At 42.1% G+C, this 19101-nt stretch overlaps 1 protein-coding gene across 1 annotated transcript in view; it reads left to right on the top strand.

The window, feature by feature from the left end:
* Positions 1-19101, top strand: part of hdac4 (histone deacetylase 4) — a 188602-nt gene that overhangs the window by 10080 nt on the left and 159421 nt on the right. Inside the window, exon 2 of the mRNA XM_053495963.1 lies at positions 7049-7347. Coding sequence (XP_053351938.1) covers positions 7326-7347 — 22 coding nt within the window. The 5' untranslated portion in view covers positions 7049-7325. The remainder of the gene's footprint in view (positions 1-7048; positions 7348-19101) is intronic.

The following is a 19101-nucleotide window of genomic DNA, read 5'->3' as shown; positions in this document are numbered from 1 at the left end:
GGAGTGTCGAGTGGTTGTATGTTCAAGAGCTCTTGCGCTTACACATGGAAAGCTCTTTTTAGAACACAACGCGTACACTCCTGACAGCTTTGCTCTTTTTTAAAGTGTGTGATTCTGATCTAGGTTCATGCACAATAGGTATGAGAGTAACTATATCAGTAGCAGTATTACTAATATTGCTGTGTGTAGTCGTCCATATTGTGCCTTTAGGGTGTCTTCTGACACGCTTCCAGTCACGTCTGAAAGTTTGTTGAGGTTGGATGTGCGCTTTTGCCATCACACATGTAAACATGCACGTGCGCACATGGACACACCCACACACTCGCGCACACACAGTCTGTCTGGGTTTAGAACAAGATGAAACGGCGAGAAATTTAGTTAAAAACATTGCTCAGTGTAATCTGATTATTGAAAAAAAATTGCTTTGAGGCATTTTTTTTTTTGCAAATCTGTTCCATCAGCAGAAATCCCGACAGCCCGATTTCAATCTAATAATCAGATAAAAATCGCTGAAAATCAGTTTTTCTTAAAGAACTTTAAAAACTTGCGGTGTATTCTTTTACAGCCTTCTTGTAAGGACAACAGCTCAAAATAATAGTTGTACTGTTTGGCTTAACTAACCTGGATTAGTCATTTTATTTATAACTTCCCAGCATGTTTCCTGAACACATCCAGGCCTTTTCTCGAGCGAGCATGTCTAATAGTCGGACGGTGCGATCGGAGCGCTGCTGTGTTGTCGCCGAGTGCAAATGCAGTAGGAGTAAGCTGACTCCAGCACATCTAATCCACACCACCTGGCCTCAGCGCACAGCCAGGGACACTCCGATCCAGGGACGCTGCTCCCTCCGTCTGCAACCCGCCAGAGCTGATTTTCCCCCAAACCCTACCAGATTACCTCTCGCGCTGGTGCTGGAACCCTCTTGTCTTTTTGATTGGGCGTTCAAATCATGCTTGATTTCTTAAAAAGCGAAAGAGGAAAAATGTTACCTGTATATCCACTCTTCGAGTTACATTACGAGTCACTTCTGCCTTCTTCTAACTGACCATCTTCATCCTCTTAATGGAACTTTTCCGTCCTGATGGGAGTGGTCTCTTCCAGCATAAAGTTTTCCCCCAGTGCTTTTGACAAGGATGAAAAAATGATATGGTCAATCCTATCCCTGGCCCTCACACTCAACTACATCGCAACCCGGATTTTAAAGCAGTGTGTTGGACAGCGTTCATCAATGATTCATTTAATAGGTTTTGAAAGAATGGTGTTTATATCTCCAGGACACCTCCAGAGACTTATAGCCTGTGGACTTATGACCTATGTTTTTCCTTATGGCTAGATTAGCCAAGAAATATTCTGGTTTTGGCATTAAATAAAGGTTATGCAGGTAATCTCTGATCTTTATTCTCGTGAAGCATTTGGAAAACTTTGACATCAGTGCATCACTGAGGCCACATCACACAGTTCATCCCAGATGTCTTCAGTGGGGTCGAAGTCGAGGCTCTGTGCAGGATGGCTAAGTGTTTAGAAACTGCCAAGAAGTTACCAACTTGGCAAAACAAGACAACAGTCCAACAAATATCTATGTCCAATAAATCCATATAAAACGATCAAATGAATCAACAAAATCAAACTTTTGATCCGGCCAAACCCTTTTTAAAACCCGTGAAACGAACCGAAGAACCAAGTTGGAGCCATGTGGAAGTGCCAATAAATAAGAGACATGGTTTTGTTTTCTTAGAATAAACTTCCACTTCCACTGATTAACCTGGACATATAGAATCGCAACACAGATCGAATCAGCATCAGCAGTTATCGTGATAATAATATCGTATCGGGTGATCGTGGCGATTCCCATCCCTACAACTTTAACTAATCTATGTAGCACATCATCACTAGGGATGCACTGATACCTATTCTGTTCTGAACTACTTGAACTTGTAAAAGTGTTTCAGTATTTCTGCAAACTATCCCACTTTAGGACAGGGCCGTGTGCTCATTACCCAGAATCTCTTTGTGTCAGAGTTGGAGTCAGAGTGAAGAGCTTTGATGAAAGAATGAAGTGAAGCAATCTTTCTGCAGTGTCAGCTTAATGTAGATTGCACAGTGGATTCCTGAGGAGTTACAGAGCCGCTTTACATGTAAAGCACTTTCAGCGTTCACACACTAGCGAAGCAATAGCAGGTGCACTTGATAAGTTATAAGATGCTGCAGATGTGGCAAATCCTCCATCAAGGTGCCAGGTTCCCGTTTGGGTCCTCGGGATCGGCAAGTATCCAAATGGACGTACACAGTTCAATCGTAATGTGACAGTACCATTGACTATAGTGAAATATGTAGTCTTGCATAATCGTAATGTATTGCATTATTAGATTAGTATCATCCAATCCAGATTAGAGAATAAGGAAATCAGATCAGCTTCAAAGAGTTGATTGGTCCCTGGTCACATCTTTTGGTTGTTTATACTTGTTTTATATTCTCTGGCCTGTTTTTCTTGCCATAACCTGAAAATCACTGAAATGATTAATCGGTTTTATTTTTAATTGGCCAGAAAATGAAACCTGTATCCTTCAAGTCAGCAGCCCACATGCTTCTTTTGTGTGTGTGTGTGTGTGTGTTCTTGTTCTGTATAGATGTGCTAGTAGGGAGGACTGTTTGCTTTCATTAGAGTGGATGATTGCTTCCTCTCAACACACACACACACACACACACACACACACACAGGCTTTACTGTTGAATGAGTGCCTAATAAGTGTTTGTTGAAGTATGGTAAAACATACACCCGGTCCGCCGAGGCAGTGTGAGGACCCGGAGCGTGTAATTATTTCACTGGCAAATTCATACTTTCAAGGACCTACTGCGTCCTGTAATATAATTAAATCCAACCTCTTATGTTTAGCTTTACGATGTGTTGGTTAAGAAGAAAAAGAAATTTTAACATGCTGGGCTTCAGGTATGATGTGATCCAGCTGTCAGCGTCAAAGTGGACTTGTAGACCGCAAAGCTTGTTTCTTGGCAGCGTTCCCCTTTAAGTCGGGTGTGTTGCAGCTCTGGGGGCTTATATTTTGAAGCATTTTCGTTAGTGAATCGCATCTTGTTTATCATGCCTTATTAAAAGGGCTATTTGGGCTATCTGACATCTTATCTGGTAAATCTGTAAGCAGGTAAACCTCAATTATTATTCAGCATGGCTAAGGTGCTTTAGATGTAAATTCTTATTTTGACACGGTATTTGAATACACACTGAACTTTATCGTTTAGTGCCAAGCTAAATAGAGTTTTTTTTTCCAAATATATATACAAAAGTTCTTAAATCTGACGGGTTGATTCTCTGTAGACTTTCATTGCAGCAAAAAACTGAAATCTGTGTTTAACAAATAAAACTGTTACACTTAAGTTATTGATCTGTTCATGTTATTCTGAAAAAAATATCCAGTGTATTTCAAAAAATTAGACTATCATGAGAAAGTAATTCTCACTCACTCACTCATTCTTTACACCACTTATCCTCGTCAGGGTCCTGTGGGGCCTAAAGCCTGTCCCAGGGGACTCGGGCATGAGGCAGGATACACCCTGGATGAGGTGCCAGTCTGTCACTGGGCCCACAAGCACACACACATTATGGGTGTGCCAGTAAACCTACTCTGTGGGAGGTAACCAAAATACTCAGAGGGTACTCACCAAGCACATGGAGAACATGCCAACTCCAGGCACAGATCAACGATCTAGGGGACTAGGACCCTTGACCCTGGAGGTGCGAGACCCCAGTGCAAACCACTATGCCACCATGTCACCTAGGGAAATGATCACTTGCTCACTCACAGTCAATACCGCTTAATGCCTAATACTGTATACAGGTATCACAGGAGGCCTGGAGCCCATCCCAGGAGACTTAGGACACAAAGGGCGGGGCACACATACTCACACACTACAGACAATTTGGAAACACCAGTGAGCCTAATCCGCAGGTCTTTGGACTGTGGAAGGAAACTGGATTACCAAAAGGAAACCCACCAAGCATAGGGAGAACATGCAAACACCATGCACACAGAGGTGGGAATCGAACCCAGATCCTGGAGGTACAAGGCGCCAATGCTTACCACTATGCCACCTAAGGAAGATGAAAATAAAGTTTTGGGAAAATAAAGATGATCGACAAGAAAGTGAGTTGAAATCAGAAGTCACAGAGACCAGACTCTTCACACATATGGGAGTTGAGTCATGTCACCTAGACTTCTTCCTTGTTAGATAGAAGCATTTCAATACTCATCCAAGTGCTTCTTCAGTCTGAGGGAAGTTGGTTAACTCCTCATATTTGTGTTCCTCCAGGGTGAAAAGCATCCTCCCCTGTCTGAAAGGGGTCGTTACATGAACAATGGAAAAGGTGAGCGTAGGTGGGAGAGTGATTAGAGAGTGGGGGTGGGGACAGCAGTAGTGAGAGATTTGGGAGAGTCGTTAAGGTGTAACGACCAAGTCTGGCCTCTGTGGTGGACCTGTGAAGAAGTCGTGATCTTTCTGGGGATGGATGCTTTTGTAAAGTTAATAGCAAGCATGTAAAGAGTCTTGCTAGTGAGGTAGTAGTTAATCATTAGCATCTCTGGTCATTTGTGTAAACAGTTAAGATTTGTTTTCGAATGATGAAGCATCCATGTTCAGTGCAAATCCAATTTACTTACAGTGGTTTTAAGGTTGGACATTGTCACAAAGCAGGTGCACGGAAAAGAAAATTCCAGATGTAAATAAAAACATGGATTTACACATTAATAGCTTTTTTAGTTTGTCTCTAAAGACTAAGCTGCAGGTGATGGTGGCAAGGAAAAACCCCCTGAGACACCATGAGGAAGACACCTCGAAAGAACCCAGACCAGAAGGGAACTGCGTGCCTTGGGGTCGAGCATGCAGGAAATGCATTTCAGTTAACATGAAGTCCACTTTGTTAAGGTTACCAGCTGTTCACTGACAGAGACTTGGGCTGCGTTCCATTCCACAGTGTGCTCCCTACTCCCTCCACTCTGTCTGCTGTTCGCATTTCCTTTTGATTCGAGCAGTTTCGCTCGCTGCGGTTTGGTACTTTGGTACTCACTTTGCCGCATCGGCTACTTGCCGATCGGACCACCGGTTTGGGTTCCCAGGTGTTCGTAGGTAATTACAGACCTCAAAGTATCATAAACCATCTTAGCAGGACTGTTTATAGCACGTACAATACAAAGCCATCTTCTAAATGGGCTTGTCCTTCTTAGTCACGTCAGTCTGAGAAAGTCAAACTGCCTCGTCTCACCGGTCTCCAGAGTCAACTCTCCTCTAATGTCAGTAAACAGAAATAACCTTTACTTTCTTGTGGCCATGCCTGTTGCCCTGCTTTGGTTAGAGCACTTGTGTTATATTCTTTATATCAGTTGAAGCACTTGGTTAAGGGATAGACCGTTTATAAATCTCACCGGAGCACTAGCTGTGTGTGTGTGTGTGTGTTGAGGCAACCTAACCTCTTTAGAAACTGAGGACTTCTCATTCTCAGGTCAGTGATGTGCTTACATGTGCTTAGGCCTGGCTAGACCTCATTCCCAAGGTGTGTTCCAGTCAGTTCTCACCTCCCGAGTTCCTGTTTGTTGAAATTGGCTGTTCAACCTGGCGTCGAGGAGCCGTTAAGCCTCGGTTCACTGGGGAGCTCTGCTGGAGGAACTCCCCTTTCCCGTAGCTTTATCAGAAGGAAAGCTGAGTGTGTAAGTGTGGGGAATGTCCCTGTGGCCCAGAGCGCACTCCTCCCTTTACTTAGCAGCACATATTTGAGTTATGTAACACGGCTAAGCCATGCCTGTCTGTCTGTCTGTCTGTCTGTCTGTCTGCCTGCCTGCCTGTCTGTCTGTCTGTCTGTCTGAGTGTGCTATTGGCCGTTTACATTATATGTGTTTATACTGAAAGACCAGCTCCAGCGTGTCTTCGCTGCTGGATTTCATTCGGATCTGTACCTCAACGTTTAATCCCTTAGTCCTGTCTTCATGTGAACTGTCTGGCTGAGTCGCTTATGTGCACCGACAGATAGACAGACAGCTCCTTCACTTGCACCCTGAGACACACAGACAGATTGATCACTCACTTTGCACATTGAGATGCATTGATGGACAGATCTCTCACATGTACACTGAGACAGACAGACAGACAGACAGAAAGAGCTGTCTGTCTCAGTGTAGAAGGGTAGCAGCTGTAGGTCTCTTTCAGTGTTGAAGTGAGGAAGCTGTCTGTCTGTCTGTCTGTTTCAGTGTATAGATGAGTAGTCTGTCTCACTGTCTCACTGATCCTCAGTGTCTCAGTATGAGAATGAATGATCTGTCTGTCTGTCTCGCTCCCTAAATGACAGATATGTCTGTCTGTCTGTCTGCCTGTCTGCGAGAGTCTGTGTAAGAGCTCTGTTTCTGTATAGATCCCTAAATGCCAGATCTGTCCGCTTGCTAATCCGATCAAAACAGAGAGAGACCACTGAATTTGTCTGTCTGCTTCGGGCAAGTCTGGTGAAAGATCTGTCTATCTGCTTGTCTGTATCTTACTTCAACTCAAATATTTGTCTTTTTGACTCTTTTGCGTGCAGATCTGTATGTCTTCCAACTATAGATCTTTCATGTCTAAGTTTATTTAAAAAATTTTTTTTTTACACATTTTCATACTGTTGTTTGCACTGCACAACTGAAACAAAAGCCTTGAATTCCTAGCCGTGAAATATAATGCCGTGTCTCTCCGGCTTGTTTGCACCCAGGAATCGTTCATACGCACACACACACGGCCATGCACAAGGTATCAGTTCAGATAGACATGCCTTCGTCATAACGAGCTGTACTGGCATTCTTATTTCTCTTCACTCCTTTACTGCAGTTGAGAGTCTGTGTTAAGAAGCACGTCAACGGCGTCATAATCATGAGGGTGGCTGACTCCTGTTCGCTGTCGAGATGCATCATACCCTCCTCCTGTTGCAGGTCGCAGGTCACGCATACACACTCGCGGTTAGCGAGAGGAGCTGCCATCTCATGACACCTCATGACAGTTCTGCCTGTTTCTGTGTTTCAGGGAGTGAGGACAAGCAGGACTATTAGTGGGACTGGATTTAGCCCATCTGGGGGCGCACCTGAGACCTCGGTCTCTCCACACCGGTCTCTCTCTTGTCCAGCGGGATCAGCAACCAGCGCATGGTGTTCCCCTCTAAGGCATCTGGGGAGCAGTGAGGTCCTCTCCACACCCTCATCTGCCAGGACACGCTTCCTTTCTGCCTCTGTCGTCTTCCTTTCCTGTTTCCACACACATACACACACACACACACACACACACACACGGAAGAGCAGCAGAAATGAGTTCCCACAGTCACCCAGGTAAGAGCTGCCTTTTTAATTGGACCTGATTCTGATTGGTTGTGTTTGGTTTATGCAGAAGTGTCCATCTGAAATACGAGTGTTTCCGGCTACGCCTACTTTACATAAATGTCTCAGTTCTGTTTTATGTACATTACGTGATTGTGATGACATTGAAATCAGTTCGTGAGCTCTCATATGACAGCTGCCAGCTTTAGGGGGTGAAGGCTAACGTCTGCTTCCTGTAAGATAATCACGTTTTTTCCACATATGCACGTAATTGTCTAGTGTTCCTGTGATTGACAGGGGACACAGAGTAAGCCCCTCCCACTCTGGAAACACAGCCCTATGAATAGGTGTCTCTTTGTCAGAAATCATATTTATAGTTTTATAATAATCAGACAAACATGTTTTATGGCGTTGTTCCACAAAACTCGCGGTGAATCATGATGAACGCGAAGCCACGTAGGTAAGATAGGGGTATAGGGGTATATGAATAACAAAGGAGTTTTTTTATTTTCTGCTAAGGAAAAGTACTCTAACTAGTTACTTTTATCAGAAAGTAACGCTGTAATGTAACTGATAACTTTTTAATGAAAGTAATTTCGTAATGTAATTAGTTACACTTCATGTGTGTCAAGTCAAGTAAAGCATTTGCATTTACATTTATCTCATTTGGCACTTGAAGCACTCATACTTAAGGTCTAACACGATCCCAAACTCAAGCCGATTTCTACAAGCGGTGATCAGGTCAAACCAGGACTTACATCGGTGAAGGACGATCCCAGTCGTAGTGGCTCGGAGCCCTGCGCAGTCGTTCCTGTGAACATTCATCCAGCAGCCCGCCTGATCCATTAAAAAACGACACATAACTTGTTGCAAACTTGCGGGTGAGACGCATCCGTCTGTGCAAACTGGTCACACACTCATTTACCAACACCAGTTGCACATTACAGGAACTCGACTGAGTTATTGCCACATCCGCCATACAGTCCTGACCTCGTTCCAAGCCATGTTTGGGCTTCACATTAAAGGAGTTCCTGGGAGGCCAGCGTTTCTGACTTTTAAAGCAGGCAGTCTGATCATGGCTTTGGTATACTGAGAAAACTTTCTACCTTGATGGTATTCAAGCACTAGTAAAACACTGGGATAAGTGCATTAGTGTAGCAGGGGATTATATAGAGAAATAAAAGGAGTTTTTACTCTCATAACTGGTCTAATTTTTCTGCACAATCAAAAATCTTTTATACAAATTGTCCTGCTCTTATTCTTGTCTGTAAACATATCCTTACAGAAGGAGTTATCTATTCGATCAACGTAACATCTTCAGTTACACACTTCTCTCCCACACCTACACACCCACCAGCACTGATACACTAATAATAGTTCCAAAAACAGCAAGTCACACATCTGGCGGTTTGTTTCGCCTTTCTCGCCCCGAGAGTGATGAGCTGCCAGCAAATATCTAGAACAAATCATCTCCGCACTGAAGTCTTTTACTAATGGCTCGTTTATTTTATTGCTACCGCAATGATGGAATGTCTCTGATTGGTATTTTTTTTTTTGTCGCTTTTTCCGAGGCGCATCGTAACCGTGCACATGATGTTGATTTTAGGAACGGTTTCAAGGCAGATGTGCGTTCGCACGTACAGATCACTTCCAAACACAAATGTAGACTGTGATTGTAGGAATACGGCTCGCTTTTGCAAATAAAGGCCTGCTCTTACTAGGGCAGGCTTTACAAGAATGAAAAAGATGTGTGTGTGTGTGTGTGTGTGTGTGTGTAAAATATTCCCTGGCTTCTCCTAAAGGAGGGTTTGATTTGTTATGTTATTGTAATATCATCTCCTGAGCACTGAGGCTAGTACACTCAAAGCAGCAGTATCAGACCGGCTCCAGTTTCAATTACCACTTTTTTTTTTTTTGGTGATCCAGATTTCTGTCCTAACTAACCAGTTTGCCTTGGCTGAGGACACTCGGCTACAGGAACGGCGCATGACGGACCTTAAGGGCTGAGAGTTGCGCTGCCAGAAAAAGCCTTTTGATTCTCATTCAAATATCTGTGCCTGATCTGTCTGTTTAACTCTGCCAAGGATGCCTTTAGCCAACTGTCATCTTTCAGAGAAAAAAAGGAAGGTTATTTTAGGAGATAGCTGTAAGCAATGCTAAGTCGTTTTTGCCTTTATGTGTCGGTTCAGCTGGAGAATATGCTCACCTTTTTTTTTTTTTTTTTTAACTTAAACCTCTGAATGGTGTTTGTTCTCATTACTTACTGAAAGCATGAATCCACTGTGAGCATTAGGCTGTTAGACTGGGCTCATTTTGAGTCATGCCTCTGTCACGTTGAGAAACGCGCACATCTCTGCGGGAGCGGATTTTTAATGCTGCTTTACAGCCTCCCCATGCTTCTTTTTTCTTTTTTTTTTGCCTTTTACAATAAAGTCTGGAAGTTTGTTTTGTCTTAAAAACAGTCATCTGCAGGAATCCTGCTGCTCTGTTGTGCACAGGGCCGCGCAGCTAAATTTCTGCCGATATCATTGTGGTGAGAAGTCTGAGGAATTGAGTTTGCACTAATCCTAAAACAAAAAAGAATAAAGTTTATATATTGTTTAATAAAATTAAGGCTTTATATATATATAAACGTGACGGCCGTAAAAAATGTCACGACAAAAATATCACCCTTTGTTATTTTGTTTCCATCTCACTTAACAGGTTTGACTTGCATTCAGGTAACACTTACTAGAAAAGGAAGATGGAAAGTCAGAACAGATAAAGCAGCCTGCCTCGGACACGTTTCCAGGCACAGCTAAACCATGATTTATGAAGATTAAACAAAGAAAAAAAAAGAAGCATTGTGCCTATTTGTGTTGTAAAAGTTTTAGTCTGTCTTTCCTATGATAGTCTTTATGAGTGCTTTAAAACTTTTGCCTGACTGCCACAGTACCAGTCGAAGGTTTGGACACAAGTTCATTTTCTACATTCTTGAACAATGCTGGACTTTTTAACTATGAAATAACGCATATGGCATTATAATTTAGTAAGAACATCAACAGTCAGTTATTTATTTTAAGACACGAAGGTCAGGTATTCTGGAAAAAAAAGTTCTTGCAAAAACAGTATTGTCAAGTGCATTCGCAAAATCCATCAAGCACCATGATGACCCTGGCTCTCATGAAGACCTTCTCAGGAAAGCAAGACCAAAACTATCCTCTGCTGGAGTGGAGAAGTTCATTTAGAGTTACCAGCTTCAGAAATCACCAATTAACAACCGGCACTTCAGATTAGAGCGACATGGAGCATTATCCTGTGGTCATAAGGGGATGGACACGGTCAGCAACAATACTCAGCTAGGCTGTGGCATTTAAATCCGCTATAGTTAATTGGTACTACAGAGCCCAAAGTGTGCCAAGAACATCTCCCCACACCATTAGATTTATGCATTTAGTAGACACTCTTATCCAGAGTGACTTAGAAAAGTGCTTTAAAGTTTCCGTCATTGGATCGATCCTTATACTGGTTACTAGGTTACCAACTATACAAACCGTCAGTCAAACACTGATGAAAAGGAATGGATCCATGCTTTCATGTTGTTTTATACCAAATTTTGACTTGAAGCAGAATTTGAGACCGGGCAACATTTTTTTTTCAGTCTACTATTGTGCAATTGTGGTGAACATATGCAAATTGTCACCTCAGTTTCTATTTTTAGCTGACAGGAGTGGCACCTGTTGTGGTCTTCTGCTTCAAGCTTTGATGTGCTGTGTGTTCAGAGATGTTTTTCAGCATTCCTCGGTTGTAACAAGGTGTTACTCAAGTTACTGTTGCCTTTTTATCAGCTCGAGGCAGTCTGGATATTCTCCGCTGACCTCAGGCGTCTACAAGGCATTTTTACTCAGAAACCCACTGCACACTTTCTGTTTTTAAGACCATTCTCCTTAACCTTGGAGGTAATACTCAGACCGGACTTGAACTTCAGCAACACATCTTCGACCACGTCTACATGTCCAAATGCATTGAGTTGCTGACATGCGATTGGCTGGTTAGATATTTGCGTCAACAAGCAGTTGAACAGGTATATATACTGTAATGTGGCCGGGGAATGTGTGTGTGTAAATACAAGTGTAATTACATAGTTCTTCATTTAGACCATAGACTAGAAATGTAAAGCTCGTTAGCAGGCCATTTCCTTTTTCGTCAATAGAGTGTGAGAGTTATGTAGGCTTCAATGTTCAGACGTGTTAATCCGGTGCTAATCCAGTCTAAAGATGTAATGGGAGCACAAGAAGTCGTCATCAGCGAAGAACATCCATCAGCATCAGATCTCATCTTTCTTATGAATGCATCATCAAAATCTTTTAAAGTTTATAATTTCTGCCAAAAAGAGTGGCAGGGGTGAATGGGTGAGAGTGTGAATTAGTTTTATCATAGACATTGTCCTGCAGCAGCTTTGTAGGAATTTGGATGTGGACCTCGATTCTTAATGATGTGCCATGAAGTAGAAAAAAACCGAGACGATCCAGCCTGAAGATAGAGTCTCGGTTAGGACAGGACAGGACAGTGCTTAAGATTGCAGAAACAGTTCCACAGCATCCAGGTGAAACAATGTTGTAAACAAGTGAGATACTTCAATCCTGACTTGTATAAATATCATTTAGTTGAGTTTTTCTTCCCCCACAAACTAAAGGTCCTCGTTATCAAAGTACCACATGTCTCGCAGCTCCCCCATCATGTCTGTTAACACTCTAGCTGAAATACCCACCTGATAAGGCATTTTTCTCATACTTCAAACTCCCTGTATTTCACTCCTCCTTAGTTTTAAAATGTAAATGAGCTACTGCTGAGCTCCACCCTAACAGACAACAGCAGAGCTCAGCAACAAGCCAGGGGAAGGTATCTTCTTATATGTGGTCATAACGGGAAAAATCTCAAATTGTTTTCACATTAAGCACCCGGGATCGTTTCCAAGAACACTTGACCCCAAGGTCTGTTTTATTTTGATTAGTGAGAAAACAAGCATTCCAGGCTTGGGAACCGCGCCCGAGTCTGCTGAAAACATGGTGTCAAGCATGGTACATAGTACTCTGGGACGGATCGAATTAGATATGGAAGCAAATCGTACCTAAACATGGAAGTGGACGTGTCATCTGTCTGGCGTAGCACGTGCCTGTGTCGTGCTCTGACCCTCATAGCCATAGCTGATAAAGTAGGAAGGCATGCGAAAGCGTTACTCTAGACATTTCTTCCAAATATCAATATTGGGTGTAGAGCAATGACGCTCTCGTTCTCTTGTTCTCTTCGTGTTCATTGGTGGCCCCAAAACAATTAGGTGCATACTGTATCGGCGTGGAAATACGCAAGTGTACCCGAGTACAGAGAATAATAATATTGGGAACACTGGCTAGGTGGGGAGGGGGCAGGGGGAGCAGTTAGTCCTTATTGTGAAAGTGTCCTAATTGACCTGTTTAAGCCCAGACCAATCCACAAATAAAAAGGACACAAAGCCAAGAATCTTTTTTCTCAAATTTTTTTTTTGTTCTTTGCTAATTTGTAATTTTTGCATGAGATCAATGTGCTCACAGTGTGAAAAGAGCATCAGCGAGCACAGGTAACCCTCTCCTTCCTTCTCCTCCACTGCCACATTGTTAAATGAATTACCGGACAGATAGCCTTGACCCTCAAGTAAGAATAAAATGTATCAACAACATAGCTACCATGGATTTTATATAAACAATCGTCTTTTTTCAGCTTGGTCTGTGCTTCGTGAGCTGTCTAGGAGACCTCCCTGATTCTATGAGAAATGACACCAAGAAGTCAAGGATCATTAGGATGCTACTTCTGTTCAGTTTTTTCTTTTTTTTTTCGATACTGAAACAAATAACCTTCTTAGTTGTCATCAGTCCACAATGTCGTTGAGAACGTTATTTAGCTCTGTTGATGTTTCTCTGGTTTACGGAGCGGCCACAAAAAGCTCACACGTGCGTTAAGACGCATACTTTGTTGTTTTTATTGCATAATTATCCGTCAGTGTCTGAAAAATGTACTGACTGATAATGGGGATCACCAGTAGCCATCCAAAACGATATCACGATACCCAAGTGCTGATTTCATTTGTATTGAAATACTTTAAACATCACGACTTTATAAATATCCTTATTTTTGTTCCTTCAGATTTTGTTACAATTCTAAACAAACATAAATAAATAATTTGCTCCAAAACACATGATGCCATGCTGCCTGCCACCTGTAGGACTATAGAGGAACTGCAACATTTTACTACCCCAAATGCAAACATGCACATCATTTCAATAATTCTTACAATTTCTATGTGTAAAACCACATAAAAGAATCTCAATACATTACTGAATCGATTTTTCCCTCTCATCTCTAGTGCTCACCTCCTGTTATCGGTACACATGGTTTTCTTTCTAAGCCAGTGTTTGCTGCTGTGTGCTGCTAGTAACAAACTCCTTGTGCTCAGGTTTTTATCAGGTTACCTCATGTTGCAGAAAGATGATGTCCTTCCTGTTTCTCAATATTGTCCCAGAGCATGAAATACGTCCAGATCGCTGTACTTTTCGTGGCGTCTGTTCATTGAACCGATACCTGATACTCGTATCGGTGTCCGCGTGTTCCTTGTCTGGTGTATCCTCAGCATTGTTGGGGCGAAGCCATCAGTTTAGGCCTTGCTCCACCACCCTGAGTGTATCAGCATGGTCTGTTAGAGCTGCACCATCATCCTGGTGACACAGTTTTGTATTTAAGCTAAAGAACTGGACAGGAAACCTCAACAAATTTGCAGTTCTGTAAAATAGACTTACAGTTCAGATGAACCGAGAAGTGATCAGTGCCTGTACACGCCACTCGCTCCGCCTGGACATTTGGTCAAAGGCTGAAACTAGAGCAGCTTTTTTTTTTGTTTATGCACCTGCAGCTGATATTACATGCCTTCGCTGTTATTTTATCCTTAAGTGAAGTTTTTTTTCTTTTTTGAAATCCCTGTTATAATATATATATATATATATATATATAAAAGTGTCCAACTTGTTTGAACGAAATAAACATATATTGATCAAAATTAGAAAGTTGCACGAGAAGGTAATTTATCGCCCAAAGCTCTGATACCTTTAATTTTGTAGAGTTGCAAAGCAGGTTTCTCACATATTCCAAGAAATCAGGCTATTATCAGCTGTTTATAGCCACAGCGTTTAATGACACCATTATAATGTTTCGTAAGGCTACAGCAAGTTAGTTCATGAGTAGATGATTATCTCTTCAGGGTGTTTTCTAAAGCTTGGTTGTAACTATTGTTAGGGCTGCACGATTTGTAAAAAAAACTAAACAAAAAAATGCACATAACGATTATTTGAACTCATTGTGATTTTTATTATTATAATTTTTTTTGTAAAGATTAAAAGTTTTCTTTGTATTTTCCTTGTTGAAAGTTGGGTATTACAATATCAGGTCAAACACAACATTTATACAGTTTTTATCGAACCCTACCGTGATGGCAGCCTCTCTAGGTTTACTTAATGATTTTTCAGGACGGTCCGGTTATGAGTTGATATCAGAACACATCATGTGATGTGATTTAGTGCTATTGGGATCGAAGAGACCCAATCATGATAAGTTCTAGCCGTGCCTAGTGTATTTTTGTTTAAAATTGAAGTCTGCTTATGAATGCCGCCTGCGTCTTGCGTCTAAAGGCCACTAATTGGGGGACGACATAGGATTACCGGCAAAACTGAGATAAAATTTTTTCTCATTCTTCTGCCCCTGCGTATTGTCCTACTTACGGCCTTGTTCTGAGGTTTAGCCTCTTTCTTTCCGTTGTCGTTCCGCTCTCTAAACAACCTGCATTTACACGGTGGTGGCTCCTGGCAGCTCTTACAAGATCCTGCTTTAATTTTAGCTTCCACCTCAAGTTCCTCACGATGAAAGCCCAATGGAGAGCAGATGTAACCCGTGAACATTGGCCGCTTTGCTGGTTCATGGAGCCCATTAACGGTCCGGGCTTTTTCCGCGACCCAGTTTGTGGGGGCTGCCGCGTTGGAGCAGTCTGCTTGACGTCAGTGCCACTAATCTAAAGGCCTTACTGCCCCCAAAAAGCCTGGCTCTAATGATGTATGACAGAGCCAGTGACCCAGCTACTCTGCATTAGTAATGTTAACAGAGATTTCAGTGCAGCAGGGATGGCGAAGGGTCGATTCGTTGAGACGATTCCACGGGAAACTTCTTATTACCCAGACACTGGGTTGCAGAGGGTTTCTGTCCTCACTGTGAAAGGATGGGTTGGTTGCCATTTTAAGTCAGGTTACCATAATGTCGATTGTTTAAAGTATTAATATTGTCTCTGTTGTCTCATCCTTGTAAAGTTTCTCAAACAGCACTACTGGCGTTAAAATGTCCCTGTGTATATTATCAGTATGTATTCATATGAACGTACTTTCACTGTTAAACATAGCTATGGTGTGTACTGTTGATTTTTTTTTTTTTCGGCCCATGTTTCTTTAAAAAACTTGACGGGTCAGCACTATCCTTTCAAGGTGTACTGCTGTGTTGAACGGTTCGTAACCCAATTGTAGTAATTAAATCTCTTTAGTTATTTCTTTGCTTCTTGCAGCCCAAAATCGGGCCTGGTTTTGGCCTGGCATATCAGTCAAAAGTTTGGCTTGAACACAAGTTTGGGTTCATTTTGTAAATTCTAGAACAATACTGGCGATTTCAAAACTATGAATTATCACATTTTTTTATTTTAAGACATGAAGGTCAGCTGTTCTGGAATATAGTTCTTGGAAGAACAGTATTGTCAAGTGCATTTGCAAAACCCATCAAGCACCATGATTTATATTTCCATTTACATTTAGGCGTTTGGCAGATGATCTTATCCAGAGCAACTTACAAAATGATGATGATGATGATGATGATGATGAAGCTGACTCTGAGGAAGACCATCCCAAAAAACCAAGACCAAAACTGACCTCTGCTGCAGAGGAGAAGTTCATTTAGAGTCTTAACTAATAATCACCAATTATCAGCACTTCAGATTAGAGCTGTTACGAAGGCTTTACAGATAGTAATCAGCAGACACGTCTCAATATTAACTATTCAAAAGAGGTTATTGCTTATTTCGGACACCTTCAGTATTTTTTTTTACCATGTAGAAAGAAATTACAATTGGAAAGCACCGTGGAATTAGATGGTGTGTCCAAACCTTTGACTTGTACTGTATATACAAAAGGACAGTGTATTTATTCCCATCATATACAACCGTGGTAGGACCTCCGGTCCACATTCTCACACACCACGGGCAATTCACTGGGAGAGCATGCAAACTCCATGCACACAGACCCCGATGCGGGAATCGAACCCAGGACCTGGAGGTGCAGGGCGACAGTGCACACCACTAAGCTGCCATGCCACCTTTTATTAACTGACATGAGTCATTTAAACTGCACACGTCGCTTTCCCTCTATCCAACCTAGTCTCCGTCACAAGTGATGCATTGCACCATGCGATTTTTGTTTGGTTTGTCTTCAGTGCTGGTTTCACCTTCTTTAAACATCTTTATCCAGCTGTGCACATTACTCTTCTTAATCATCTCTGTAAAACATTCTGTAGCGCGCCGAGAGACCATCAGCTTATAATATATAAAAAGAAATTCTCTCTCTTTTTCTTGTTGGAAAGTTAACTGGGTTTCCATCCTTGTAATTAGGGCAGTTTTAATGCAGTGTGATCTGTTTAGGATTGTAAAACAGGAGGAAGCTTAATATATGACTCTGATACTCATTGGAAAATAAGTACTGTTTATAAGGTGGCAGGTTTGAATAGCTGAAACATTAATCCTGTTCATTGTCCCCGTAAAATACATTACACGCTGCTTTAACCTACAGTATGTATACGTTTTATTTTCAGTCATGGACTAATAATAGTCCTGTGCTATCTGGCCTTTCGAGCCTGTTGTGTTGATTGGATACATGCCCTGTATGTCCTTGGGTATTTAAATCGTGCATTTCTGGCCCAAGATGTGTGTGTGTGTGTGTGAAAGAGAGAGAGAGAGCTTTGGTTTCCATGGTATAGGTTTTGCTTGCAATTGTTTAGCCCTGAAATTTATTGGGTGGCTCCACTTGTATAACCATGCAGTAGATGATCCTGGGCAGGTTGCCATCTCCCGAGCCAAAAAGCCACATTGTACTGGAACAATCTTTTAATCACTTGCATTTTCAGTTATTATTCTCATCTCTCATTATATCATTATGTGTTATGTCTGCTCCCAGGCAAGATATGGTGCCATACTCCTACCCCGCCCCCCCGCCCCACCATCTCCACCACCACCACCACCAAAAAAAAAAAAATGGTTGTGTATAGGGATGTTTCAATCTCTGTCACAATTTCCATACAGCTCAGATTTTTGACTTCCTCCTAGTCACCGATCTACTCTCTGCACGTTGCTGTTGTTAAATAAAGAATGAGAATAGCGGCTGTTAAAACGATTCGTGTCTTGTGTTCACATGCAAAACCTGTGGCTTTTCAGTGGACTTGATTGTGATTTATTCAGAGTTTTACAACAGCATCAGTCCAAAAAACCAATGCTGAGTATCAAAAGCACCTCTGGAAATTATGAAGCACCTCTGGTTTTGAAATTAGGACAGGGTTCCTAAGCCAAGGGTAATCAGGTACACGGCATAAGCTGTTGGGGAAAAATTAACAAAATGAATTAGATTCTTCGTTAAAAGCTATGTGTAGACATCCTTGTGCATATACAAGGGGCATCCAAATCAAATCAGGACTTTTAAAAAAAAATTAAACCTTTATTTCTCTATATAATTACACTACGCTAATGCACTTATCCCATCATTTCACTAGTGCTTGGATAGAAAGTTTCCTCAGTACGCCGAAGCCATAATCAGAGTGCCTGTTTCATGTCTGAAATCCCGGCCTCCCTGGAACTCCGCAAACATGTGGAAAAGGTTTGAAGCGGGGTCAGGACTGTACAGAGGATTTGGCAATAACTCCCAGACGATTCCTGTAATGTGCAGGAGGTGTCCGTGAATGATTGTGTGTACAGTTCCCACAGACAGATCGTCGATAAATTGGCGACAAGTTATCCGTTGATTTTCAAGGATCATTCGCTGAATGTTCACAGGAACGACTGCAATGGGGTACAAGCCACCTCGGCCCGGATCCTCATTCACTGACATATGGCCGCATGTAAAACGTTTGCACCATTCAACAGTCTCATCATCGCACTGTGCTTCTGTAAATGTCAATCAGTTTTAGTCCTGGATTGACTTGAACGCCCCTTGCATGAATAATAACAAAAGGAAATAAAATATCATATCATCTAGTACTCATCTAATACTCTGAGAATAACTTTTCCCATACCTTGTCAACGTTTGTTCCAGTTGTCATTATAGTGAACCACCTCGGGCATGTCGTGTCCTTTTTTTGCAAATACAGTGTATGCTTAAATTAGGAATATTCTAAGAGTGGCAGCAGAGGAAGGAACCCTGAACCCTCTGATTCTACATTGTGACACCCCTGTAACAATCTTGGTCAGCGTCCCGTTGGATCACAAGGCTCTTCCAGGGACACTGGGCGTTTAGCACGATTCCAGCCTTGATGGGACGCTAGTATGTTCCTCGGGAGGTGGAAAGACAACGGAGAGTAGTAGTAACCTGAGCCTTGGATCGACCCGAGGACCCCGGAGCGCCGAGGCAGCTGCTACCCAACGCTTCATCATTAGTGTGTAAGAAATAGTTGCACTCATTCATCAGC

Source organism: Clarias gariepinus, chromosome 5, assembly GCF_024256425.1.
Source record: "Clarias gariepinus isolate MV-2021 ecotype Netherlands chromosome 5, CGAR_prim_01v2, whole genome shotgun sequence".
NCBI classification, from domain to species: Eukaryota; Metazoa; Chordata; class Actinopteri; order Siluriformes; family Clariidae; genus Clarias; species Clarias gariepinus.
Note: the sequence above shows the minus strand (reverse complement) of the source record. Positions and strands in the feature narration are given on the sequence as shown.